The sequence below is a fragment of the Hyla sarda genome, chromosome 1 (assembly GCF_029499605.1).
Source record: "Hyla sarda isolate aHylSar1 chromosome 1, aHylSar1.hap1, whole genome shotgun sequence".
Classification (NCBI taxonomy): Eukaryota; Metazoa; Chordata; class Amphibia; order Anura; family Hylidae; genus Hyla; species Hyla sarda.
In genome coordinates this window covers 396,715,234-396,743,018 of record NC_079189.1, presented here as the reverse complement: position 1 = coordinate 396,743,018, position 27,785 = coordinate 396,715,234, and the positions used below count along the sequence as shown (strand labels likewise).

General features: G+C 43.8%; 1 protein-coding gene and 1 long non-coding RNA gene across 3 annotated transcripts in view; one reads left to right on the top strand and one right to left on the bottom strand.

Annotated features, from left to right (window-relative positions):
* Positions 1-88: 88 nt before the first annotated feature.
* On the top strand, positions 89-27,696 carry LOC130276868 (uncharacterized protein C14orf93-like). Of its 2 annotated transcripts, none has more exons than XM_056526832.1 (7): positions 89-313; positions 10,336-11,336; positions 14,020-14,361; positions 17,701-17,762; positions 17,846-17,949; positions 20,886-20,998; positions 27,128-27,696. In XM_056526832.1, exons 2-7 carry the CDS (start codon positions 10,797-10,799, stop codon positions 27,527-27,529), a joined length of 1,563 nt encoding a protein of 520 aa, XP_056382807.1. In that variant the 5' UTR covers positions 89-313; positions 10,336-10,796; the 3' UTR covers positions 27,530-27,696. The 2 variants fall into 2 exon arrangements, with proteins under 2 accessions (XP_056382807.1, XP_056382815.1); XM_056526840.1 differs by lacking the exon at positions 89-313 and adding an exon at positions 326-430 and having other exon boundaries at positions 10,324-11,336.
* The window catches only part of LOC130276905 (uncharacterized), a 71,612-nt gene continuing 61,637 nt past the window's right edge, over positions 17,811-27,785 (bottom strand). Inside the window, exon 5 of the long non-coding RNA XR_008845289.1 lies at positions 17,811-17,942. This is a non-coding gene — a long non-coding RNA (uncharacterized LOC130276905). The remainder of the gene's footprint in view (positions 17,943-27,785) is intronic.

Below are 27,785 nucleotides of genomic sequence, written 5' to 3'. Positions count from 1 at the left end.
CGATGGTTCATTTGGAACAGATTACCATGGTATGTTGAGGGACCACTGTATATGAATAGGTACAGTAGTAAGTAGTGTAAGGTCCTGGGCATGCTGAGAGTTGTAGTTATGATGTACACATACAAATGAAAGGTGAGCACTGTAGCTCCGGATGACTGTACACGTCTCCGCTGCAGGGCCCCTGTACACAAACAGCCAGGCCCCGCCCCCATCCTGGCCCAATCAGTGCACAGTAGAGGCGTGTACCCTCGGTGCACTCGTCCTTGCACACACGGCTCCAAGAATACAAAGGGGACATGTCGCTGACCTTCACGTATCCTTTATAACAAGCAGCAATGACACGGCCCGGGGCCAGTGTGCACTGCTTCCAGCTACCGGGTGTACTTTATTAACCGGTTCGGTGCCAGGCGGAGGGATTTCCCCGGGTTCGGTAGTATATTTACGCTTTCCCTCCCATCCCCGCGGGTATATACCCGTGTATAGTTGTGTCTGTGAGTGAATGAAGGGGAGGGGGCAGGTGGACGGGAACTTTGCATGTTAACATAATGGTTGTGGGCGTCGTATGTGTGTTCTGTGGACGGCGGCGGCGCTGCGCTGTGAACGCTGCTCGGTGTGTTAACCGCATGAGTGCTGTACAGGCTGATATGTAGCAGCTGTGCTCCCCTCTCGTAGCTGTGAAGCCACACGCCGTGTATCTACGGTGAACGCTGGTCGGTAGGCAAGGGCTTATCTTTGCTTCCGTGACCGGCAGACGTGGGGTTAACTGAGTAGGAAGGTGAAGGGTAACTGTTTCCTATTGGACGCCTGTGTAGGGACGTGTCCCGCCTTTTGTCTGTGCACCACTAATGGTCGGCGTGCAGCTGTGATTGGCAGCGCGCTGTAGCGAATCAAAGACTGAACAGGCGAAACCTAACAAAAAAGCTGCTTTTGATTGGTTTAGCCTGTTCAGTCTCTGATTCGCTACAGCGCGTTCTAGCGAATCAGCGTTCGTGTTATGTACACGGAACACTGTATGTCGCGCGTACATCCTAGTGTTCACGTGAGAAGTGGCGTGTACTGGCCGCGCCCACCGACGTGACGCTTGTGCAGGCGGGGCGCGGCGCTGAGCAGGGATCTATCTCTGTGAGAAAGCTAGAGGCAAAGACGAGATAATCCTGAGGGGATGACCAGCCGGAGAAATAGAACATACACTCGCCACTGGTTTCCATTCTCCATGGGAATTGTATTTTCGTACAATTATTTTTTTTCTCTGGTTTTCCTTCCCCTTTTTAGCAGTGATTTATGCGACCCAACATATAGAAGAAGTAGCCATTTGTCTGGCTTAAAGGGCTATTCCAGTGGGGATCAGCTGTAATAATAAGAGCTGCAGACACCATTGGTACATGTTAGGGCTCTGCACAATACAGAATCTCTGGCCGGATTGTTTTCCGGTGGTTTATGCTGCTTTGCACACATTGCAGACTTCGAAATTCCAAGTACTTTGCAGAAAGAATGTGTCCATTCTTTAGGTTCCACCTGGAACTGCATTGCCGTCAATGGGAATGCTCAATGTCTGTGAGGATATTGGTGCTGATTCCACCACTGCCTGCTGCACAGTCTTCACCCAGAACTCCAGGCGCAAGTTCCATAGTGTGCGTGGACCCTTAGGGTATGTTCACACTGAGGAATTGGAGAGGAATTTCCACGAGTAATTCTGCTCGCTTTTTCCTCTCCAATTCATTCAGCAGTGAAATCCCCATAGAGTTGTGCAGAATTTCTGCCCCTCAGTTCACACTGAGGAATTTCCTCAAACAGAATTCTGACGAGAAAGTCTGTTCCACTTGAAGAAAGAACATGTTCTTTCAGGCGGAATCAGCGTCGTTCTCCCATAGAGATCAATGTAAATATTTTTTTTTCCAGTCAGAAGCATTTCCACACGGAATTCGCACGGAATTGGTGCGGAATTTCCACATGAAAAAAAAAATTATGAATAGAAATACTTGATACTCCTCCGCATGAAACCTGCAATTCCGCGCAAAATCTCTGTGAGTTCTTGTGGAAAAGTAACAATATTTTGAGGCAGAAAATTTCTGCTTGATTTCCGCCCCAATTCCTCAGTGTGAACATACCCTTAGGGTATTAATGGGGTTATCTGGTGCAAGGGTGTTTTTCTGGCTATATGGCAACATGACAAATTGGGCCTGGGTCTTTTTCCTGGTGCCTGGGCCAGATAACCCCTTTAAATAAACTGTATCTTTCCTGGAGCTGGTATTTGTTGTCAAACTTGCCTTTTTAACCCTTTAATACTTAAACCCCTTTACTCAACAGCCTGTTTTGACCTTAATGACCAAGGCAAATTTTCAAAATCTGACGTGTCCACTTATTTGGTAATAACTTTGGAACGCTTTCACTTATGAAAGTGATTCTGAGAGTTTTTTCGTGACATATTGTACTTAACATTAGTGGTAAATTTTGATTGATATATTTTGCGTTTTTTGTAAAATAAAAATTGCGGGGAAAAAATAGCATTTTTCTAGATTTGATATTTTCTACTCGTACGACAAATATCCATGCCATACCAAAATAATGATTCATTCACATCTACAATATGTCTACGTTAAGTTCCCATTATTTGATAAACATTCTTTTACTTTTTAGAAAGTTAGAAAGTTTATAAGTTAAGTAGCAATTTTCCAGATTTGCAAGAAAATTGCAAAATCTGATTTTTCAGGACCAGTTTAGTTCTGAAGTGGAATTGAGTGGCCTGTATGTTACCCCCATAAATCACCCCATTCTATAAACTTCACCCCTTAACCCCTTAAGGACTCAGCCCATTTTGGCCTTAAGGACTCGGACAATTTAATTTTTACGTTTTCATTTTTTCCTCCTCGCCTTCAAAAAATCATAACTCTTTTATATTTTCATCCACAGACTAGTATAAGGGCTTGTATAAAGACAGTTGCCCTTTGTAATGACATAACTCATTATATCATAAAATGTATGGCGCAACCAAAAAACACTATTTTTGTGGGGAAATAAAAAAGAAAAACGCAATTTTGCTAATTTTGGAAGGTTTCGTTTTCACGCCGTACATTTTACGGTAAAAATGACGTGTGTTCTTTATTCTGAGGGTCAATACGATTAAAATGATACCCATTATTACATACCGTATATACTCGAGTATAAGCCGAGTTTTTCAGCACGATTTTTCGTGCTGAAAACACCCCCCTCGGCTTATACTCGAGTGAACTCCCCCACCCGCAGTGGTCTTCAACCTGCGGACCTCCAGAGGTTTCAAAACTACAACTCCCAGCAAGCCCGGGCAGCCATCGGCTGTCCGGGCTTGCTGGGAGTTGTAGTTTTGAAACCTCCGGAGGTCCGCAGGTTGAAGACCACTGCGGCCTTCAACATCATCCAGCCCCCTCTCACCCCCTTTAGTTCTGAGTACTCACCTCCGCTCGGCGCTGGTCCGGTGCTGCAGGACTGTCCGGTGAGGAGGTGGTCCGGTGGCATAGTGGTTCCGGGCTGCTATCTTCACCGGGGAGGCCTCTTCTAAGCGCTTCGGGCCCGGCCTCAGAATAGTCACGTTGCCGTGACAACGACGCAGAGGTGCGTTCATTGCCAACGTACTTCTGCGTCATTGTCAAGGCAACGCCTCTATTCCGGGCCGGAAGCGCGGAGAAGAGGCGCCCCCCGGTGAAGATAGCAGCCTGGACCACCTCCTCACCGGACCACCTCCTCACCGGACAGCCCTGCAGGACCGGACCAGCGCCGAGCGGAGGTGAGTACTCAGAACTAAAGGGGGTGAGAGGGGGCTGGATGATGTTGAAGGCCGCAGTGGTCTTCAACCTGCGGACCTCCGGAGGTTTCAAAACTACAACTCCCAGCAAGCCCGGACAGCCGATGGCTGCCCGGGCTTGCTGGGAGTTGTAGTTTTGAAACCTCTGGAGGTCCGCAGGTTGAAGACCACTGAGGGCGAATGATGAGAAGAGGATGATGAAGGGGGGGGGGGTGTGGTGATGATGAAGGGGGGTGGGGATGATGAAGGGGGGGGTGTGGGATGATAAGGGGATGATGAAGGGGGGATGTGCGGGATGATAAGGGGATGATGAAGGGGGGATGTGCGGGATGATAAGGGGATGATGAAGGGGGGATGTGCGGGATGATAAGGGGATGATGAAGGGGGGATGTGCGGGATGATAAGGGGATGATGAAGGGGGGATGTGCGGGATGATGACAAGGGGATGATGAAGGGGGGATGTGTGGGATGATAAGGGGATGATGAAGGGGGGATGTGTGGGATGATAAGGGGATGATGAAGGGGGGATGTGCGGGATGATGACAAGGGGATGATGAAGGGGGGATGTGTGGGATGATAAGGGGATGATGAAGGGGGGATGTGTGGGATGATAAGGGGATGATGAAGGGGGGATGTGTGGGATGATGACAAGGGGATGATGATGAGGATGTTAATGACGGGTCTGGATGATGACAGGGGGGGATGAGGTATTTCCCACCCTAGGCTTATACTCGAGTCAATAACTTTTCCTGGGATTTTGGGTTGAAATTAGGGGTCTCGGCTTATACTCGGGTCGGCTTATACTCGAGTATATACGGTACTTTTTTTATTATTGTTGTGCTTAAAAAAAATCACAAACTTTTTAACCAAATTAGTACGTTTATAATCCCTTTATTTTGATGACCTATAACTTTTTTTTTTTTTTCCGTATAAGCGGCGGTATGAGGGCTCATTTTTTGCGCCATGATCTGTACTTTTTTTTTTGATACCACGTTTGCATATAAAAAACTTTTAATACATTTTTTATAAAATTTTTTTAATAAAATGTATTAAAAAAGTAGCAATTTTTGACTTTTTTTTTTTTTTTTTTTTTACGTTCACGCCGTTCACCGTACGGGATCATTAACATTTTATTTTAATAGTTCGGACATTTACGCACGCGGCGATATCAAATATGTCTATAAAATTTATTTTTTACGCTTTTTGGGGGTAAAATAGGAAAAGACTGACGTTTTACTTTTTTATTGGGGGAGGGGATTTTTCACTTTTTTTTTTTTTTTACTTTTACATTTTTTTTACACTTGAATAGTCCCCATAGGGGACTATTCATAGCAATACCATGATTGCTAATACTGATCTGTTCTATGTATAGGACAAAGAACAGATCAGTATTATCGGTCTTCTCCTGCTCCGGTCTGCTCGATCACAGACCAGAGCAGAAGACGCCGGGAGCCTGAAGCAGGAAGGTGAGGGGACCTCCGTGCGGCGTTCTGAATGATCGGATCCCCGCAGCAGCGCTGCGGGCGATCCGATCGTTCATTTAAATCTCGCATTGCCGCAGATGCCAGGATCTGTCTTGATCCCGGCACCTGAGGGGTTAATGGCGGACGCCCGCGAGATCGCGGGTGTCGGCCATTGCCGCCGGGTCCCTGGCTGCGATCAGCAGCCGGGATCAGCCGCGCATGACACGGGCATCGCTCCGATGCCCGCGGTTATGCACAGGACTTAAATGTACGTCCTGGTGCGTTAAGTACCACCGCACCAGGATGTACATTTACGTCCTGCGTCCTTAAGGGGTTAAGGACCAAACCCATTTTCACCTTAAGGACCAGGCAATTTTATTTTTGCGTATTTGTTTTTAACTCCTCGCCTTCTAAAATCCATAACTCTTTCATATTTCCATCTACAGACCCATATAAGGGCTTGTTTTTTGTGTGACCAATTGTACTTTGTAATGAAACCTCTCATTTTACCATAAAATGTACGGCGAACCCAAAAATATATTTTTTTTTAGGGAGGAAGTTTAAATGAAAACCACAATTTTGCACATTTTGGAGGGTTTGTTTTCACACTGTACACTTTACAGTAAAAATGACATGTGTTCTTTATTCTGTGGGTCAATACAATTAAATTGATACCCATGGCTAGATACTTTTATATTTTTGTACCACTAAAACTTTTTAGACAAAATCAGTAATCTAATATCGCCCTATTTTGACCACCTATAACTTTTTCATTTTTCCATATATAGGGCAGTATGATTGCTAATTTTTTGCGCCGTCATCTGTACTTTTTATCGATGCCACATTTGCATATATAAAACTTAGATCATTTTTTATTAACTTTTTTGGGAATAAAATGTGACAAAAAAAAGCAGTATTTTTGAACTTTTTTTAAAATTTTTTACTTTTACACCGTTCACCGTACGGGATAATTACCATTATATTTTGATAGTTTTTTGGGGGTAAAACGGGAAAAACAGAAAATTTTTATTGGGGGAGGGGATTTTTCACTTTTTTTTTTTTTTTTTTTTACACTTTTAAACTTTTTTTTCTTTCTTTTTAATACTTTTTATGTTCCCATAGGGGACTATCTATAGCAATCATTTGATTGCTAATACTGTTCAGTGCTCTGCATAGGACATAGCACCGATCAGTATTATCGTTGATCTTCTGCTCTGATCTGCTCGATCTCAGACCAGAGCAAGAGACGCCGGGAGACGGACAGACAGGTGAGTGGACCTCCGTCCACCATTACAAATGATCGGATTGCAGCAGCAGCGCTATTTTAACGTGCGCATTGCCGCAGATCCCATGATCTGTACTGATCACGGCATCTGAGGGGTTAATGGTGGACATCTGTGCAATCGCGGATGTCGGCCGATGTCGGCCATTACCGGCTGTTAGCAGCCGGAACCTGCCGTGTATGAAACGAGCACCGCTCTGATGCTAGCGGTCATACACAGGATATAAATGTACGTCCTGGTGCGCGAAGTGCCCCCAAACCAGGACGTACATTTACGTCCGTGGTCGTTAAGTAGTCATAATGACATTTAAGAAGTTTATTAACCCTTTAGGCGTTTCACAGAAATAAAAGCAAAGTGGAGGCGGAATTTTAAAATTGTATTTTTTTTGTAGATTTTTCATCCATTTTTTTTCTGTAACACAGTAGGTGTTGACAAAGAAATAAAAGTTGAGATTTATTCCCTGAATTCTGATGTACTAAGAAATATCCCATATGTGGCCTTTATGTACTATGTGTCTCTCACACAGGTCTCAGACATGAAGGCATGCTGTGTGGATTTTGGGGCATCCTTTTAGTTTAGGATATTTTGTTGGCATCATATAAGAAACAGGGGCCTTGGGGTGCAAAAATATTTTTGGGAGACAAGTTGACTCTTTTATTGGTACCATTCTGGGGTACATATAACACTGATCATATTTTTTTTTTTTTTATGAGGTTGCATACATAAAAAAAATCTATTCTGCATTTTTTTAATTTTTTTGTCGTTCGTCATGCAGTATAAATGACATGTTAACGTTACACTGCAGGTTGATACGATTATGGCGATAACAAATTTATATACTTTTTAAAAAATATTTTAGTTCATTTATGGCATTAAAAACTAATTTTTATTATCATGTTTGTATGTCGCCACATTCTGTGAGCTATAACTTTAATTTTTTCATTTTTTTTTCCCCACTTTTGTTTTTTTACTATTATACACATAATTCAATGAAGTACACATCTGTACTCCATTGAATTATGCCTATGTCTGTCAGTACTGGATAGATCAGTCCCTACCTTAGGTAGGGACTGATTGCTCATGTTGCCATGGCAACCATTGGCGCACTGCTTTCAATTTGCAGAGCACCGATCAGTGACAAAGGGAGCTCCCTCTGTTACCCTAATAGACGCTGCGGTCTCAGTGAGTGCAGTGTCTACGGGGTTAACCCAGAATTGGAGCAGAGCTCCGATCCTGAGTGCCTGCGGGTGGCCTCCTCCAATGGGGCCCCGCCCGCCCTCACCAACGATAGCTTCACACAGTGAAATGATGGAGGAGAGGGGGAAGGAGGAGACCTGCACCAGATCCCTGCTATTGGTCTGTCTGTACTGACGGACCAATAGCAGCGATCGCCGGCTTCAGGGAGGTTCGACTGTACAGCCGCGCTCAATAAACTGTCACAGCGACCGGCTGTACATGTACGTGGTTTTGCGGGAAGTCATCCCTCATCACCACGTACATGTACCTGATTTTGTGGGAAGGGGTTAAGGACGCAGCCAATAAAAAAAAAAATTCCTCCCCCCCCACTCCTCTTTTATGTGACTTAAAGGGGTCATCCAGTAATAGAAAAACAGTGGTCATTTCTTTCAAACAACTTGGCTCCATTTACTTAAATGGAATTGAGCGCAGAACCACACCCAACCTGGAGACAGACAGGGAGCGGTTTTGGAAAGAAATCCCCCTCTGTTTTTCTATTCCTGGATAAACCTTAGAGGATGCATTGCGTACAGGTACGTCCAGTGTCAGGGCCTGCCCACCAGCTCGACATGCTTCATACCCAGTGTGTCTCGTTTAGCAGCTGCCAAGTCCTGTCTACACATGTATGGGAAGTCCAGTTCCAGTGTCAGGGCCTGCCCACCAGCTCGACATGCTTCATACCCAGTGTGTCTCGTTTAGCAGCTGCCAAGTCCTGTCTACACATGTATGGGAAGTCCAGTTGCAGTGTCAGGGCCTGCCCACCAGCTCGACATGCTTCATACCCAGTGTGTCTCGTTTAGCAGCTGCCAAGTCCTGTCTACACATGTATGGGAAGTTCAGGTTGTGATAGTGCTGGGCGGTATACTGGTTCATACCGAAATTTTTGTGCTGCACAATATGAATTTTACCCATACTGCAATACCGGTTGTGCCACTCCCCCTTGGGAATGTATGAATTATCAACGCAGCGGTGCGCTGTCCCCAATTAATCATATGTGACCCGTGAGCACTGTTCTGCTTCCCCCCCCCCCCCCCCCCCCTAATGAATTATCAGCCCAGCACTGCACTGTCCCCATCGGGGAATTAATCACGTCACCCACAGGCGCTGCCTTCCTCGTCCTCCTGTTTGTTGCGGGCTGCCGGGGCTGGAACTCTATACTGTATGCTGTATCCATATGCCTGGGCTGCAAAAGATAAACAAAATAAACTTTAACGCACCTTCCTACGTTCCCCCGTCGGTCCGGACCTGCTTCCTGGGGACTAGAATGTCGGAGAGCCGTCAGCCTATCACCGGCCGCAGCGATGTTCCGCCTTGGCCGGTGAAAGGTTGAGCCCACTGTCATGTAAGAAGCCGGCCTGGCTGATAATTAATTTGGGGGGGAAAAGCAGAACAGTGCTCGCGGGTCACTTGATTTGGGGGGGGGGGGGAGGAGAGAAGTAACATTATATACCGTGGAACCGCCACAAGTTACAAAAATACTGTGATACACATATTTGGTCATACCGCCCACCTCTAGGTTGTGCCTCAGTTTACCCAGTTTTAGAAATAATCTCTGAGGGCGGAGTTGAAGATGATGGAGGAGATTACTGGAGATCCCCCTGCATGGAACGGGACAATGTAAGTTACAGTGATCTTCACAGGTATCTGACAGATTTTTAGAATGATTTGCACAGTTCCAAAAGTCTGTCAGACACCAGTGGGGTGTAAATACTCACTGCACCCCTCATTACATTCTGTGATGTGGCTGATTCTAACGGGGTGCGGCGTGGAAGATCACGGGGGTCCCCAGCGGTGGGACCCCCGCGATCAGGCATCTTATCCCCTATCCTATGCATAGGGGATAAGATGTCTTGGCGCCAGAGTACCCCTTTAATGCATAAAATGACTGGTCAGATGTGCAAAAAAAATGGCCAGGTCCTTAAGGCCAAAATGACCTTGGTCCTTAAAGGGGTACTCCGCCACTAGACATCTTATCCCCTATCCAAAGGATAGGGGATAAGATGTCAGATCACGGGTGTCCCGCTGCTAGGGAACCCCGGGATCTCTGCTGCAGCACCCACCTCAACGACTTCCGGCAACGCTGGAGGCTTCTGATCCCGACCACGCGAGTGGAAGAAAGTGATGTCACGTCTCCGCCCCCGTGTGATGTCACGCCCCGCCCCTAAATGCAAGTCTATGGGAGGGGGCGTGATGGCTCCTTGTGCAGGAAGGATATTCAATGCATCCACTACTCTTAGTAAAGAAATACTTCCTCTTACAAGCCTTACATTAATAATCCAATGCACTGTATACCAATGAGCTCTGGGTAAATAGGGTCACAGTCTAATGATTGAGGGGGTGAGCTGGTGGCTAAATTAGTTTTTTTTCCTTCTAAAGTAATATGTTTCATTTGATAACCTGCATTTTATCCTTCTTACATTTGGTTTGGAAAAAATATGCATCTGGAATGAAAGTGCTTAAGTTTGGTTATTTGAATGTGAAAATATAAAAAGTTTTATTGTCTTTTGTCTAAATAGCTCTTTATTGTCATGTTTGTGAATTGCTTTATTACTCTGTTCCTTAGCAGTTGACAAAGATATTTTCCAGAAATCTCAACCATCTGAACACGTCTCTAATTTATCAGACCACAAGCTCCTTAGAAAGTCAACAAGTATGAAACTAGTTGCTTAAAACACATAGAAGAAATGGAATAATCCGTTTGGGGGACAAAATAAATCTTGTGGGATGTGTTTGCAGTCTGACAGTAGGAATAGAAAATGTTCCCTCAAGAATCTGTGACACTCGTAGAAAAAGATCATGAATATATTGAATAATATATCACCAAGACAGATGACACAACATACTGGAGTATTACTAAGACTTGAATTATTTAGGTGTAATATTCAGTTTCACAGACACTCACAAGAAAGCTTCTAATAAATACTATAGATGTTACATTTTTAAAATATTTATTTGGTGGCGGCCATAGTAACCACTACTTACATTCATCAGTCTGAGCTTTAGAAGAAAAATTTGGATTGAGCATTTTTCCCCAAAATGTCATTCAGTGCCACAATTCTATTTACCCCTCCACCGGGGCAGAATGATGGAAAATGTGAATGTAAAGTTGAAAATGTGCAAGGTGGCTCGATGTTCGTTGATGGTACTACCCCTATCACGGTTGGTGGGCAAGGTGTGGCAGTGCAAGGCTGTGAGCAGCTGCTTCATCTTATCTATCAACGTGTGGAGAAAGCAGTGGGACTCGCCGAAGCTGCACTCAATGTTGCCAAGGCAAACAGTAGCCTCCTCAGTGAACTTCAGGACGAGGTCAGTAGTCTAAAGAGAGCAATGGAAAGGCCGGAGGCTCCAAAGTCACCACCAGATATGAGCGCAAGATGTAAGTTATCAGAGGAGGAAGATGTTGAAGAAATTGGAGGAGTTCAGGTTGTCATTGAGGAGTTGAGACAGCTGGGTGCAGCATCTGCCTCACTGGTTCCTGGGCTTCACCCTCCAGTTCTGGACAGGACAAGAGACGGTTGCCTACCAGTATGTCCTCCTAATGAAACTTCAGCCATCCTTAGTCCTGTGCATATGCCGGTAAGTGAACACCTACAGTGACTTGCTACTATTGTCTTTTTGTTTTGCCAGACATTTGACTGTTACTTTGTCCCCCATGCTTTACACCAACTCGCTTGGCCATTTGCTATCATTGTTTTCTACACTGATCATAACATAAAATGTAGATTATCTTGTGACAATGGCTCCATGTGAACAGTTAGTTCTTGAAGTGGACATGTAGAAAACAGAAAAAAATTAGCAAGGTGTAAGGATCGGAGTGACAGCAGACAAATTGTGAAGGGTCAGAGCATCTGCGATACAACTGCAGTCACCACTCTTGCCGCCTCAGGGAAAACCGGGCACGGCCACGCCTCAGATGAAGGAGTGAATCCACATCAAAGGTAAAAATCGATCCAAACAATCATTAAAAAAAATAAAAATCACTGTATTTAAAAAAACATTCAATTTGTTTCGAAGACAGATTGGCTTTGAAACGCATTGCATGTTTTTTAAATAAAGGGATTTTTTTTAATGATTGTTCGGATCCATTTTTACCTTTTGATGTGGATTCACTCCTTCATCTGTTGCGTGGCTGCGCCCGGTTATCACAAGGAGAGGTGATTGCATTGTTTGGGCAGGAGCAGCAGACCAGCCACTATTGCTTGGATTTAAAACCCTTGAAACACATGGGAGAGCTCTTGTTTGTGGTTTGTTTCTACAAACAACTGGCCTTGAGTGGTGATCCTGGTAGGCAGTGGTTAGAACCTACCAAAAAGTGTGAGGGATTATGAGCACCCAATGCTTATTGATATGTGTGAGGTGCTAAGGTTAGCCCATCTGGTCCAATTCCACAGAAGAGCTACAACATATGATGGTAACCCGTTCCAAATGAACCATTGTTTGTTGAAACCATCTTATGTTGAGGGATTCGTGCAATGTAAAGAATAGGAAGTTGTACTCGCCTGTCCCCGCCGCTGCGGACCGTCACCGCTGCCCTGGATGTCGCCCTCCATCGCAGTCGCCGCATCCCAGTGATGTCCCTGCCACTCCGGAACGTCTCTGCTGCCCGGGATTGTCGCTCTCACGTCGCCGCCATCACGTCACTACGCACGCCACTCCTATTGGATGACGGGACAGCGTGCGTGGCGACGTGATGATGACCATGGAGAGCGCAGGGGATCGTGAAGAGGACGCACTGCCGGATAGCCGTTTATGCGATGGCCCCAACATACAAAAGCATCGTATGTTGATGCTGCCTTCAACATGCAATGTCCTCTGAGAGGCCATTGCATGTTTAAATTATTGTATGTCGGGGCCATCATAGGTCGGGGGGTCACTGTACTTATAAAACTGATAATGATAAAAAGGTGTCGAACACACAATGCATCACAATTTGCTGCCTAGCTGTCACACAGTGTCTGCAACAGGATTATAGAACAATAGGAAGAGGCCTGGTCTGAAGAATCACGTTCTTTCTATGTATCCTGGTGCCATCTCTTCATTCTTGGGGTTGTTACTTTGACATGTTTCCCCTACATAAATATTGATGCAGATCAAGTACAGGCCATCTTTTTCAATGGGATTCTCTGACAGTGCCCCCTGTCACGCTACCAAAAATGTTCAGGAATGGCTTGAGGAACATGCCAAACAGTTCAAGGTTTTGATTTTTCTTATGCCTGTAAATTCCTTAGACCTTTGTGAAACCATCAGATTCCCACTTGCATGTAACTATAGCAGCAGGTTGGGTTAGTTTAATGATTAAAAGTGACTAAACCAGTGTTTCCCAACAGGGGTGCCTCCAGCTGTTCCATAACTGGAGGCTGTCCAAAGGCAGTCCGGGCATGCTGGGAGTGGTAGTTATGGAACAGCTAGAGGCACCCTGGTTGGGAAACACTGAGCTAAACCTTCAGTGAGAAATGGTGCCGTTCCTCATTGCGCGTCCACTACACTAGTCTTTGGGCTGTGAATCGGCAGTCTGCAGCTACTACTAGGATGCCATGTGGAATCCAAATTCCCTAAACAAGCTCCAAGCTGCTTTAGATTTGTACCTCATCCTATAAAGGCAAATCCTAGACTCCTATAGGCATTGTCATTGTGGTCATGCACTAGCTTCAGATTCTTGTAGCTTCTATTAGGTGTAATCTGTGTGTGTGTGTGTGTGTGTGTGTATATATATATATATATATATATATATATATATATATATATATATATATATATATATATTATGGAAACTGGCTAAGGCAAAGCACATAAAACTGTTGACAAAGCCGAAATACTGTGATCATTCATCTCTAACAATATGTGTAAGGCAGAATGCATCTGAATGTAGATAGGTGACCTATGTGCTGTTGTTTGAAGAAATCTAGTTACTGGCATAGGCTCTAGCGGTATATACTGTACACTAACATTCATTTGGCCTTGTGCTCCTCAGCTACATGCCATGAGTATGTGTGCATAAGATATCAGCTCACAGTCTGTTTATGCTTAGTCTCCGTTCTATTGCACTCCAGTGGGAGACACAGTCTGTCACTTTTAATAGGGACAGCTTCTGTTTGCAGCAATTCTGGCAGGTGTGTCATCTTTATACCATCTGTTGTGCGTGCTCAAAGCCTGTGTTTCCTCCCTGCCAGCCACCTCTTTGTATTTTAACACTCTACTTTCCATGTTTTTTTGCATTACATATTTTCTGTGCTTAATGGAATAATTTTTATTTTTATAGGTCATTGATGATTTTTTAAATGCAGAGGCCCCTGCCCAGCGCATTTTATCTTCTAACTTTGTGAAGCAGCTGACAGACACACGGCCTCACAGGGATCCGGTAGAGAATCTGAATGAGCCAACTCCTCCAGTTGTGAAATCGAGTCATTCACATATCCTAATACAGAAAGATGGCTCCCTAAGTCCAGGAGGGTTGATGGTAGCAGAAACTTCACCTGATTCAGGGGAGATGAGGCAACCGTCGTCACCACCAATATTCGCCCCATATTACATTGGCACAAACAGTCGGCAGCGCAGCAATGGCCAGAAATGTTCTCGGCGAAAACGAGACCTAGTTCTTTCGGTGAGGTTTATTGCTTTGTTGGCATGCATTGTATAATAATTGACGCTGACCTCATAGAAAGACCATAAGTATCTACCCCTCCTCTTAGCTAACACACCAGCATACACAGATATACTATTGTATTCTAAAATGAGACATCGTGCTGGTAGATACTATATAGGTGTGCAAACGTTTTCTTGGCACCCTCACCAGCATATTGTTTATTATTTTATAGACCTTTAGTGACAAAACAGCTTATTTACTGGTACAGAGACACATCAGGCAGCATGTAATGTCACATTAGTGGTTTACTGTCTTTTTTATTTTTTTTTGGTCCAGATGTAGCTTTATTTATTTTTCAGGTTTTAGTTTGTGTTTTTTTTATGCTCAAACATTTTAATTTATACACATAATACTGTGAAAGCTACAATTTTGCTCAAGTTTATAAGTTCATGTATGGATTATAAATTCTTATAGCTCCACCTATAGGCCACAAGGAAAAATGACAAAGCATTTAGGGACAGGACTTTTAACCCCTTAAGGACTCAAAACAATCTTTGTTTTTGCACTTTCGTTTTTTCCTCCTCCCCTTCTAAAAATCACAATGCGTTAAATTTTGCACCTACAGACCCATATAAGGTCTTGTTTTTTGCATCACCAATTGTACTTTGTAATGAAATTACTTTTTTTATAACCTAATCTGCGGCGAAACAAAAAAAAAATATTTGTGGGGTGGGCAAACGCCATTTTGCTAATTTTTAGGGCTTCCATTTCTACGCAGTACACTTTTCAGTAAAAATGACACATTGAGGGATATTTATCAAAGGATTTAGACTGTTTTTTCATGTCTTAATTTGTCGCACAGAAAGTCGCAGTCTATGTGCGACTTTTTTGCGACTTTTGCTCTAGAGGATTTTTAGAACATGATGCATTCTAGTCTATTTTAGACGGAAATTCATTGGAAAATGCATTGGTGCTGAATTTATCAAAAGCGACTTTTCAGCGACCAGTCGCATCGGCTGAAAGTACACCGAAATGTCAGACCATGTTGGAGCAGGTTTAAATACAGTCTAAGGCATAGATCACAAAGTCTGTGCGCAGAATTTATCAAGAGCCGTGCGCCTTTTGATAAATTAGGCGCACAATTGACCGGCCTAACCCTCTGTAGTTTGGTCTATATTGATGCGGGACATAAACAGCTTTGATAAATATCCCCCATTATCTTTATTCTGTGGGTCTATACAGTTGCATGGATACCCAATTTATGTAGGTTTTATTTTACTACTTTAAAAAAAATATACATGCACCAAAATTATCTTTAAAATTGTCATCTTCTGACCCCTATAACTTTATTTTTTCCCACGTACGGGACTATGAGAGATTATTTTTTGCGCCGTGGTCTGTAGGTTTTTATTGGTACCATTGTTTTGTTGGGACTTTGATAGCTTTTTATTAATATTTATTTATGGTATATGAAGTGACCAAATATTCACAATTTTGGACTTTGGTATTTTTTTTACGTGGACGCCATCGACTGTGCGGTTTAGCTAACCTTATATTTTAATACATTGGACATTTACGCACATGGCGGTACCTCATGAGATTATATATATATATATATATATATATATATATATATATATATATATATATATATATATATATATAATTTTTTTTTTTTTTAAATAGGAAAAGGGGTGATTGCATACACTGATCACTGCTATGCCATAGCATAGCATTGATCCGTGTTATCGGCGCTCTGCTGCTTCAGACTGCCTAGCAGGAATGGAGCAGTAGATCGCCGATCGGACGACGAGGAGGCAGTTGAGGACCCTCCTGTCCAGTAAGCTGATCGGGACATTGCGATTAGTCCCGATCAGCTTCACTGAGCTGCCAGGATAGTGTTACTTTTCACTTTAGACGCTGCAATCAACATTGATCGCGGTGTCTGAAGGGTTAATGCCGGGCATCGGCCTGATCGGCGGTGCCTGGCATTAGTTGTTGGTCCTAGCTGCCCGTAGCAACCGGGACCCATGGGGTTTATCCCATTATCTGCTCGGGAGAATGGTTTAAACCCCGTTAGCGGGACTCAGGACATACAGGTACACCCTGAGTCCTTAAGTGGTTAAATGAATCTAGTTGCCAGGATTATACTGCGCTATCTGTGAGGGTACCATAAACAAGGGGCAGACGCTGATACCAGTGACAAATTACTTACATCTTTTCATGCAGCAGAACTCATAAAACCAGCATTTATCTCCAGCACTAGTCCTGATCATGATATGTACATACTCAGTAGTCCTGGATATTTAGGAGCAACTGCTCACCTGCCCACCAGTTGCTGACTGACAGTTGTCTTACTATACGGAGTATTGGCAGAAAGCTGTCAGTCAGCAGCAATGTGCGAGTGGAGCAGCTGTGCACTCCAGTATGCAGCAGATAAACCCTACTATTCTTAAATCTGCTACATGAAAAGATGTAAGTAACACAGTAGTGAAATCGGGGTCTATGTTACTAGATTATACTGCCCTTTATTATTGTACATAGTAGGAAAACTTGAATCCAGCCGATAATACAAGATCAGTGGGGGTCCGACTCTTGGCACCTCCACCAATCAGTTATTTGGAGGGACCTCAGGGTTTTTATTGTTTACAAGGTACAGTTTTTTATTCCTGGTATTACAGTTCACTACAGCTTCACCCAATAAAAACATTAAATACTGAGTTGCAATACCAAACACAACCACTGCTAAAAGTACCTGAGCTGTACCTGGTAGACAGAAGCCCCATCAATCTAATGGAGATGGCCTAACCTAAAATGAGGTCATTAATTTTCTGTCCCGGATAACCCCTTTAACTCATTAATAACCAACTACAGCCTTTTATACCGCAAATGAATCTGGGCTCCATGCCAAAGCGTTAGAATTATGATCACAGCTGCTCACTGCACACACAAGTTGGGTAAACTCTTCACCACTGTGTATTAGAATATGTTTGTATGTAAATATGCCTTTATCAAACTGTGTACAACTAAAGCACCATCCACATCCTGTTAAAGGTATAGGATATATTAGCAGCATTTGAAAAGTATTCAATTTATTTATTTATTTTTTTATTGGCTTCTTAACTATGATTTTCTGCTGTGGGTTTATCAACGGGGGGTTTTCCACAGTGGAAAATGCACAGCAGACCCAAATAAAGTCAGTGTTTAGCAACAAAATCTACTGCGGAAAACTCACAAAGAAGATGACCCACAGAAAATCTGCCTGTGTGAACGTACCCTATAAAATACATTACATAGACACACCATTCTAGACTGTGTTAGTGCCCTGATACATTCTATGTTAACTTTTGTTTTCAGAAACTGGTACATAATATTCACAATCACATCTCTAACAACAAGCGCTTCAATGGCTCCGAGAGGTAAGTGTGGGGCTTGTGCTGTACATATTTGGACTACGTTACTTTATCATGTTATCTTTATCTGCTCTAATATCTAATCGCAGCATCAAGTCCTCCTGGAATATTTCAGTTTTAAAGTTCCTGGTGGAGAAGCTAAAGCAAGAGCTTGTGTCTAGTTGTCATCGATATACAGACAAGGAGCTGAAAGGTAATAGAAACAGAGATTCTTATTTAAAGAAAAGTGCATAACAGATAAAATATAGACGTCAAGTTTTATCTGCGTAAATATAAACCATGTTACAGATCCCATAGAGCAGTGGTCTTCAGTAGAGATGAGCGAACTTACGGTAAATTTGATTCGTCACGAGCTTCTCGGCTCGGCAGTTGATGACTTTTCCTGCATAAATTAGTTCAGCCTTCAGGTGCTCCGGTGGGCTGGAAAAGGTGGATACATTCCTAGGAAAGAGTCTCCTAGGACTGTATCCACCTTTTCCAGCCCACCGCAGCACCGGAAAGCTGAACTAATTTATGCAGGAAAAGTCATCAACTGCCGAGAAGTTCGTGACGAATCGAATTTACTGTGAGTTCGCTCATCTCTAGTCTTCAACCTGCGGACCTCCAGATATTGCAAAACTACAACTCCCAGCATGCCCGGACAGCCGTTGGCTGTCCGGGCATGCTGGGAGTTGTAATTTTGCAACATCTGGAGGTCCGCAGGTTGAAGACCACGGCCATAGAGTATAATAACATTTTACTTACATGGCAGAAGGGGACAACCCTTGTACAGAGGGGCGATTTATCAAAACCCATGCAGAGGAAAAGTGGTGCAGTTGTCCATAGCAACTAATTAGATTGCTTCTATAATTTTTTTTAAATTGTCTCTGATAAATGAAAGAAGCCATGGATTACAGGACCATTCTTCATCTACACAGGTTTTAATAAATTCCCACCGCTGAACACCTAAAACTTTGTATATACATTGACAATGTACTGATCCTGGGTTACAGCCTTCCCTAGGGGATAGTCACATTGATGTCATGTTACAGTTTTTGCTGTGTGTTCCACAAGACTAAAGTTCTGCTTTGTGTAAATCCGCTGTAAAAACTGTGACATGAATAAATCCTTAGAGCACTTTCACACAAGAAATGTCTGAAAATCCACAGTTTCTGCATGTAAATCTGCAGCAAACCATGTGGTGGTTGTTGCTGATGTGACACTGCAGAGATGGGTATGGGATATGTAATCCATAGCACTGTGGCTTTCTTGCAGATCATGAATTCAGCATTGAAGTCTGTGGGGCAAATCTGCAGTGTATCCATAGTATAAATTGACATGCTGGGGATTGATAATCCACAATGGGGGGGGGGGGGGGGATTCATCAACATCAGTGTATGGGAGAGCTTTTTTTACCCCTTTCTGCTGCGTGTATTTGTCATTTAGCTGCGCAAAATTTACTAAACTTGTGCACAGGTCTCTGTGAATCATGTGCAGTAGTAGAATCCAGCCCATCTCAGCTCTTGAAAAAAAATATAAGGGAGACTTGTACGTGTGCTCGAAGCTGGTGTATATTTGCGCAAAAAAAATGACTTGCGTTCTTTTTGTGCGCAAAAAAAAAAAAGACTTAGTAAATTCATGTCTACAGGAAAAACGGCTCTACGGTACACCTGAACGGTGACATCTTTAGAAAAAGTTCCACCAAAAAAGATGCACAAAAAGAACACAGGAAATATCCTTGCGCAAGATTTTGTGCAAGAAAATACACCTAAAATGACTCTATATAGATTGATGAATCCCCTCCCAATATGTGCAAATAGTGTGCAAGTTGCCTCAATGTCCAAGGCTCCATTCACAGTTCTGCAGGCTTCAGAGGAGGAAGAAGAAAATGTGATGTGAAAAGATGTTAAATTTTTCATAATCACAAGTAATATTTGTGAATGTGGTCATGGTAATAGATATAAAATGATGTTATGTGGTGCGATACTTGTGATAAATGCTGGATTTCTGGTGCTGGTTAGCAAATCACAAGTAACTTATGTATTACCGTATTTATCGGGGTATACCACGCACCGGCCTATAACACGCACCCTCATTTTACCACGGATATTTGGGTAAAAAAAGTTTTTTACCCAAATATCCATGAAAAAATGAGGGTGCGTGTGTGCGCGTGTATACCCCGATATACCCCCAGGAAAGGCAGGGGGAGAGAGGCCGTCGCTGCCCGTTCTCTCCCCCTGCCTTTCCTGGGGTCTAGAGCCCTGCTGTCGGCCCTTTTCACCCCCTGGTTATCGGCGCCGCTGCCCGTTCTGCCCCCTGACTATCGGTGCCGGCGCCGATAGCCAGGGAGAGAGAAGCGGCGCCGACAGCCAGGGGGAGAGAAGGGGCAGCGGCACCCATTGCCGGTGCCGCTGCCCCGTTGCCTCCCCCCATCCCCGGTGGCATAATTACCTGAGTCCGGTCCGCGCTGCTCCGCTGCTCCAGGCCTCCGTCGTGCGTCCCCGGCGTCATTGCTATGCACGGCGCGGCGCATGACGTCAGAGCGCCGCGCCGTTCAGTGCATAGCAATGACGCCGGGGACGCACGACGGAGGCCTGGAGCAGCGGAGCAGCGCGGACCGGACTCAGGTAATTATGCCACCGGGGATGGGGGGAGGCAACGGGGCAGCGGCGCCGGCAATGGGTGCCGCTGCCCCTTCTCTCCCCCTGGCTGTCGGCGCCGCTTCTCTCTCCCTGGCTATCGGCGCCGGCACCGATAGTCAGGGGGACAGAACGGGCAGCGGCGCCGATAACCAGGGGGTGAAAAGGGCCGACAGCAGCGCTCTAGACCCCAGGAAAGGCAGGGGGAGAGAAGCGGGCAGCGACGGCCTCTCTCCCCCTGCCTTTCCTGGGGGTGTATCGGCGTATAACACGCACACAGACTTTAGGCTAAAAATTTTAGCCTAAAAAGTGCGTGTTATACGCCGATAAATACGGTACTTACAGAGCTAAATACTTATTGTAAGTTAAGACCAGTACAGTATCAGTAATGCAATTTGTTTTCTTTACAAAGGTAAGCATAAACTTTCACTGCATGTACTAAATATATGTAATCCAATTTTCAGGTATCTGTGTTATCTGTAATCTTAAAGAAATTTCCATTCTGTTTTAGGTGCTTGCGTTGCCTACTTTTTAACAAAAAGAAGAGAATATCGAAATTCCATGAATCCTTTTAAGAGTTTGAAAGAAAAGGAAGAAAAGAAGTTGAGAAGTCGTAGATACAGGGTCAGGACAGATTTCTTCTCACCATCCTCTGCAAACCCCAGTGTCCTCTTTTAAATTCCTTAACCCCTTAAGGACTCAGGGTTTTTCCGTTTTTGCACTTTCGTTTTTTCCTCCTTACCTTTTTAAAAATCATAACCCTTTCAATTTTCCACCTAAAAATCCATATTATGGCTTATTTTTTGCGTCACCAATTCTACTTTGCAGTGACATTAGTCATTTTACCCAAAAATATATGGCGAAACGGAAAAAAAATCATTGTGCGACAAAAGCGAAGAAAAAACGCCATTTTGTAACTTTTAGAGGCTTCCGTTTCTACGCAGTGCATATTTCAGTAAAAATGACACCTTTATCATTATTCTGTAGGTCCATACGGTTAAAATGATGCCCTACTTATATAGGTTTGATTTTGTCGCACTTCTGGAAAAAATAACTACAGGCAGGAAAATTTATACGTTTAAAAATGTCATCTTCTGACCCCTATAACTTTATTTTTCCGCGTACAGGACGGTGTGAGGGCTCATTTTTTGCGCCGTGATCTGAAGTTTTTATCGGTACCATTTTAGTTTTGATCTGACTTTTGATAACTTTTTATTCATTTTTTTAATGGTATAAAACGTGACCAAAAATATTCTTATTTGGACTTTGGAATTTTTTTACGTGTACGCTATTGATCGTGCGGTTTAATTAACGATATATTTTTATAGTTCGGACATTTACGCACGCGGCGATACCACATGTTTGTTTTTATTTACACTGTTTAATTTTTTAAGGGAAAAGGGGGGTGATTCAAACTTATTAGGGAAGGGGTTAAATGACCTTTTATGAACACTTTTTTTAAACTTTTTTTTTTTTTTTGCAGTGTTATAGGTCCCATAGGGACCTATAACACTGCACACACTGATCTCCTATGCTGATCACTGGTGTGTATTAACACTCCTGTGATCAGCGTTATCGGCGCTTGACTGCTCCTGCCTGGATCTCGGGAAAGGAGCAGTCATTCGCCGATCGGACACCGAGGAGGCAGGTAAGGGCCCTCCCGGTGTCCTGCAAGCTGTTCTGGACGCCGCGATTTCACCGCGGCTGTCCCGAACAGCCCGACTGAGCAGCCGGGATACTTTCGCTTTCACTTTCTTCAGACGCAGCGGTCAGCTTTGATCGCCGCGTCTGAAGGGTTAATACAGGACATCACCGCGATCGGTGATGTCCTGTATTAGCCGCTGGTCCTGGCCATTGATGGCCGCTGGGACCGACCCAATATGACGCATATCACGGGAGCCGGCGGAGAACATAAATATATGTCCATCGTCGTTAAAGGGGTACTCCGGTGGAATTATTATTATTATTTATTTATTTATTTTTTAAATCAACTGGTGCCAGAAAGTTAAACAGACTTGTAAATTACTTCTATTAAAAAATCTTTACCATTCCAGTACTTTTTAGCAGATGTATGCTATGGAGGAAATTTATTTTCTTTTTGAATTTTTTTGTCTTGTCCACAGTGCTCTCTGCTGACCCCTGATGCCTGTATCAGGAACTGTCCAGAGCAGGAGAAAATCCCCATTGCAAACCTGTTCTGCTCTGACATGGACAAGGTGCCAGCAGAGAGCAATGTGGACAAGACAAAAAATAAATTCAAAAATAAATGAATTTCCTCTGTACCATACAGCTGCTAAAATGTACTGGAAGGGTAAAGATTTTTTAATAGAAGTAATTTACAAATCTGATTAGAAAAATTCACTAGCGCTGAATGGATTTGGATGTAATCAGTGGCTGGACTGCTGCTTGGCCAATAGATGTGCTCTCCTGATAATGCACACCGATATATAATGGATATAACAAAACGTATTATTGAATTGGCAAGCGCTGTCTCAGACACATATCTATTAAAGCTAGGTGGTGGGGACTAACCTGATGCTGCTGTAGGAGGAGGGAAGGATCCTGATGGTATGGAAGAAACTGTAGGTGGTGTGAGGAAGTGCTCACCTGATGACCGAAAAATGGGAATACAGTGACTGGATTACATAAAGATATGCATATCAATTTGAATGAGCTCTATCTATAAAACATGGTCTACCTTTAAATGATCGGTCGCGCTGGTGCGAGCGATTGTGGTTTGAATGGCTGATGTGGTAAGCTGAAGGGGTGATTTTCCTATGGTATAAAACGGATTAAACAATCTGGTTTTGGTGAAAAGAATGATGAATACTTTCAGCAGAGTCGTTCTTATTAATACCTGTTCAAGAGCTGTATTACTCATTCTGTATGGGTATTGTAGAGGAAAATGCTTGATGCTGTGGGCTCTCCCTGAGGGTACTCCAGAGGTTGAAAAAAATGCGAATGAAGCCCCTTTATACCGTTCAACTCTGTATAATTTATAATAATAATATAGTCACAACAGAGTATTGTAAGCTAATGGAATGTCCACAAAGCATAGGAGTATTTTTATAAGTGGATGATTACTATTAAATCACTTAGTGGCGTACCTGGTAAAGCTCCCGCAGGTACCTGTTGCGCGGTCAGCACTGTTGCGGGCCCTCAATGAAGGTATTCCTGGATTAATAAACAGGTGTAGAGTTGGAGTTCAGTCCGGGAAATCGTTGGTTGTAATCCGGTTAGTTAAAGGGAGTGTTTGGCGGCAGTGGGAGTGCGCCCCGGCCGGTGGCGTCTCGACCTACCTGCCCGCTCGCTGTTAGGTGAATCAGGTGGAGGTGATTTGGATCTAAGTGACGTCACTACGGTATCCTCTATGGTCCACAAACCTATCGACGCGTTTCGGAAGGCTGTCGGCACCAGCACAACCGATCATTTAAAGGTAGACCATGTTTTATAGATAGAGCTCATTCAAATTGATATGCATATCTTTATGTAATCCAGTCACTGTATTCCCATTTTTCGGTCATCAGGTGAGCACTTCCTCACACCACCTACAGTTTCTTCCATACCATCAGGATCCTTCCCTCCTCCTACAGCAGCATCAGGTTAGTCCCCACCACCTAGCTTTAATAGATATGTGTCTGAGACAGCGCTTGCCAATTCAATAATACGTTTAATTTACAAATCTGTTTAACTTTCTGGCACCAGTTGATTAAAAAAATTATATACATTCCACAGGAGTACCCCTTTAAATATTTACATAATCTGATTCATAGCGACTATTGAATCCGAGTATTAATCTTTAATTGAATTACTGGTTTCCCTTTGGTATTAAAAGGGTAATCTGGAGGGGAAAAGTTTTCAGATCAACTGGTGCCAGAAAGTTAAACAGATTTGAAATGACTTCTATTTTAAAAATCTTAATCCTCCCAGTACTTATTAGCTTCTGTATTCATTCTCCAGAGGAAGTTGTGTAGTTCTTTCCAGTCTGACCTTATTGCTCTCTGGTGCCACCTCTGTCCGTGTCAGGAACTGTTCAGAGCAGAAGCAGTTTTATATGGAAATTTGCTTATGCTTTGGACAGTTTCTGAAACAGACAGAGGTGGCAGCAGAGAACTTTGTGGTAAAACTGGAAAGGCTACACCACATCCTCCAGAGCATACAGAAGCTGATACGTATGCAGAGGATTAAGATTTTTAAATAAAAGTCCTTTACAAATCTGTGGGACTTTACCATCAGTTAATTTGAATTTTTTTTTTTAAGTCAGGTGGCTCGGCTTTCTATAGCAGAGTTCTGAAAAATATGTGACCCTTTATTCACTTTATCTAAAGTGGCTGTCCAGTGAAAAATGAATTTATCCTGTGGATATGTGTTTGATCACTGGGGGTCCCAGGAATCGGACTTCCCGCAATCTCCAGAACAGGGCCACTGTTCTCAGAGAGAGTGCTTGCTGCATACAACACTCGCTTCATTCATTTATACGGAGGTGCCAGAGGGCTTTCTGAGAGCCTGTGCCAGTTCATATGTGTTTTTATTATTATTTATTTATATAGCACCCTTGGTTCCAGGGCACTTTAACATATGATAATGGTAACAGTACATAACACTAATGTAGGAACATTCAGCATTACACAGATTAACTTGCCGACTATCTCAGAGTGGGGATAGGGCCCTGTCTGCAAAGGATTACAATCTATAAAGTGAGGGGAAGGAAACAGTAGCTGAGGATTACTGAAGGTCGTAGGCTTGCTTGAATAGATGGGTATTCAGGTATCTTTTGAAAGTTTTGATGGTGCGTGAGAGCCACATGTGTCAGGGGAGTCAGTTTCAGTGTATGGAGGAAACTTGGGATAAGTCAGGGAGAAGGAGGTTCATGTGAAGTGCGGACAAGGGGAGCATTGGCGGAGGTCTTGAGATGATCGGAGATTACGTGAGGGGCGGTATCGGGAGATCAGGTCAGAGATGCATGAGGTGACATTGTGGATGACCTTGTATGTCATGGTGAACAGTTTAAACTGAATTGTTGATCTATGTTAGCCAATGAAGGGATTGACACAGGGAAGAGGCAGAGTAGAAGTCAGGTGAATTTGTCTGGCAGCAGAGTTAAAGGGGTTGTGCGCTGCCCTGCTTTTCGAAGCTCCGCTCACAGCGTCTGGAAGTTCATTACTCCGAACGCTGTGTGCGGGCTTCCGTGTTCACGGCCGCCGGGCGTGCTGTCACACCCGACCCCCTCATGACGCCACGCCCGCCCCCTCAACGAAACTCTATGGGAAGGGGGGCGGGCGTGACGTCAAGAGGGCCATGAACACGGAAGCCCGCACACAGCGTTCGGAGTAATGAACGCTGCGTGCGGAGCTCCGAAAGGCAGGGCAGCGCACAACCCCTTTTAAGGATGGATTGGAGGGGAGCAAGTGTTTTTAATAGAAGGCCACAGTAGAGAGGATGCAGTTGTCCATGCGGGTGATAATGAGGGCGTGTCCCAATAGTTTAGTTGAGTCAAAGTTGAATGAGGGGATTCGAGAGATGTTTTTGAGGTGAAGGCGACAGGCAGTGGTAAAGGTCTGGATGTGTGATTTGAAAGACGGCACCGATTCGAAGGTGACCCCAAGGCAGCAGACTTGTGGGGCTGGAGAAAGAGTGGAGCCATTGATTGTATTATGTAAATTATGCAACCGCGGACTTGCAACTTTATATTTTTATTTTTTTTTACTGTTAAGAGCCAGTTATTGAACTGAAGGATTCTTATTTTTTTTTTTTTTCCAATCTTTTTTTTCTGATTTGTAATTTTTATTTTTGTACAATATTATGAAATCAGCCATCAAGCCTGAGCTGTTTTTAACAGCATTTAGGGATATTCTTTATAGCAAGCCCAATAGACATAGACACAGTGAACATCTTCAGACTTTATGCTGTGTATGGGGAGGTTTCTAATCCTGCTCTATGACCTGGGGAAGGGAGGATGATCTCCTATTATCTACTTAAAGGGGTACTCCGCCCCTAGACATCTTATCCCCTATCCAAAGGATAGGGGATAAGATGTCAGATCGCCGGGGTCCCGCTACTGGGGACCCCGGGGATCGCCGCTGCTGCACCCCGCTATCATTACTGCGCAGAGCGAGATCGTTCTGCACGTAATGACGGGCGATACAGGGGACGGAGCATTGTTACGTCACGGCTCCGCCCCTTGTGACGTCATGGCCTGCCCCAGTCAATACAAGTCTATGGGAGGGGGCGTGACGGTCGTCACGCCCCCTGCCATAGACTTGCATTAAGGGGACGGGCCGTGATGTCACGAGGGGCGGAGCCATGACGTCACACTGCTCCGGCCCCTGTATCGCCCGTCATTACGCACAGAGCGAACTCGCTCTGTGCTGTAATGATGGCGGGGTGCCGCAGTGGCGATCCCCGGGGTCCCCAGTAGCGGGACCGCGGTGATCTAACATCTTATCCCCTATCCTTTGGATAGGGGATAAGATGCCGGGGCGGAGTACCCCTTTGAGCAACATGACTTTCCAGCAACTTCCTCACTTTCACAGAACAGCAAGTTTCAGCTTAGCTTTAGTAATCTGAAAGAAAATTGCAAGATTTCAGAATTATTTCATACTATTGATAGTAAAATGTAAAATTAGAAAAAAAACTCATCAACATTTCTTAAAAAATGTTAACCTAAAAACTTAATGGCCCATTCCCTTTAAACTGCAAGTGCATAAATGTGTTTATTTCCATGTAGTAACTGCTGCTTTTTTTTCTGTACAGCTTTTTGCAAATCGCTCATGGGGTGTACAGCAGTTTCCACCTGAAGAACAAGCCTTGTGGGAGGGTGTGACAGAAGAGTTTATGTCTGATGAAGAGGATAGTTTATCGGAGCCAGGAGTTTGGGTTGCCCGACCACCTCGTTTCCGAGCAGCAGAGCTGTCCAGGCTCTGCTACAGCATTGACTCGCACTCTAAGCATGGCAATAAAGCCAATCGAGTTTATGGCTCCCTATCTGATCGGTTACCTTCTACAGAGGTTCAGCTTCTTCCCCCACATCTTTATAATCCAAACTGGGAAAGAGAAGGGGAAGAGGAAGAGCTCGCAGGTGGAGGAAGAGGAAGAAAACCCTATTGTCCTGACTTAAATGCCTTTATACAGATTAAAGTGGAAAAGGATGAATGAAGGAAAAATAGACAACTAGATTTAGAAGTACCTGATCTGTGTAACTGAGATGATGTATATGTTCAATGATTGTATTTGCACTTCGTGTGGATCCAGCTGACCAGGTGGTAAAAAGATGGCATTTACAGTCACAATAAAGTGTTATTTTTTAGATACATATTATTCGATCATTATTCTTATAAATATATTAGCATATATAATTTTTAAGCTACATTGAGTAAATGTGGTGTTTTTTTTTTTGTTTTTTTACAGATTA

Coding starts and splice junctions, on each gene's coding strand:
- LOC130276868 (XM_056526832.1), top strand. CDS start 10,797: ATGTCATTCAGTGCCACAATTCTATTTACCCCTCCACCGGGGCAGAAT. Junction 17,950..20,885: donor TACAGACAAGGAGCTGAAAG/GTAATAGAAACA, acceptor ATTCTGTTTTAG/GTGCTTGCGTTGCCTACTTT. Junction 20,999..27,127: donor TGAGAAGTCGTAGATACAGG/GTCAGGACAGAT, acceptor TTTTCTGTACAG/CTTTTTGCAAATCGCTCATG.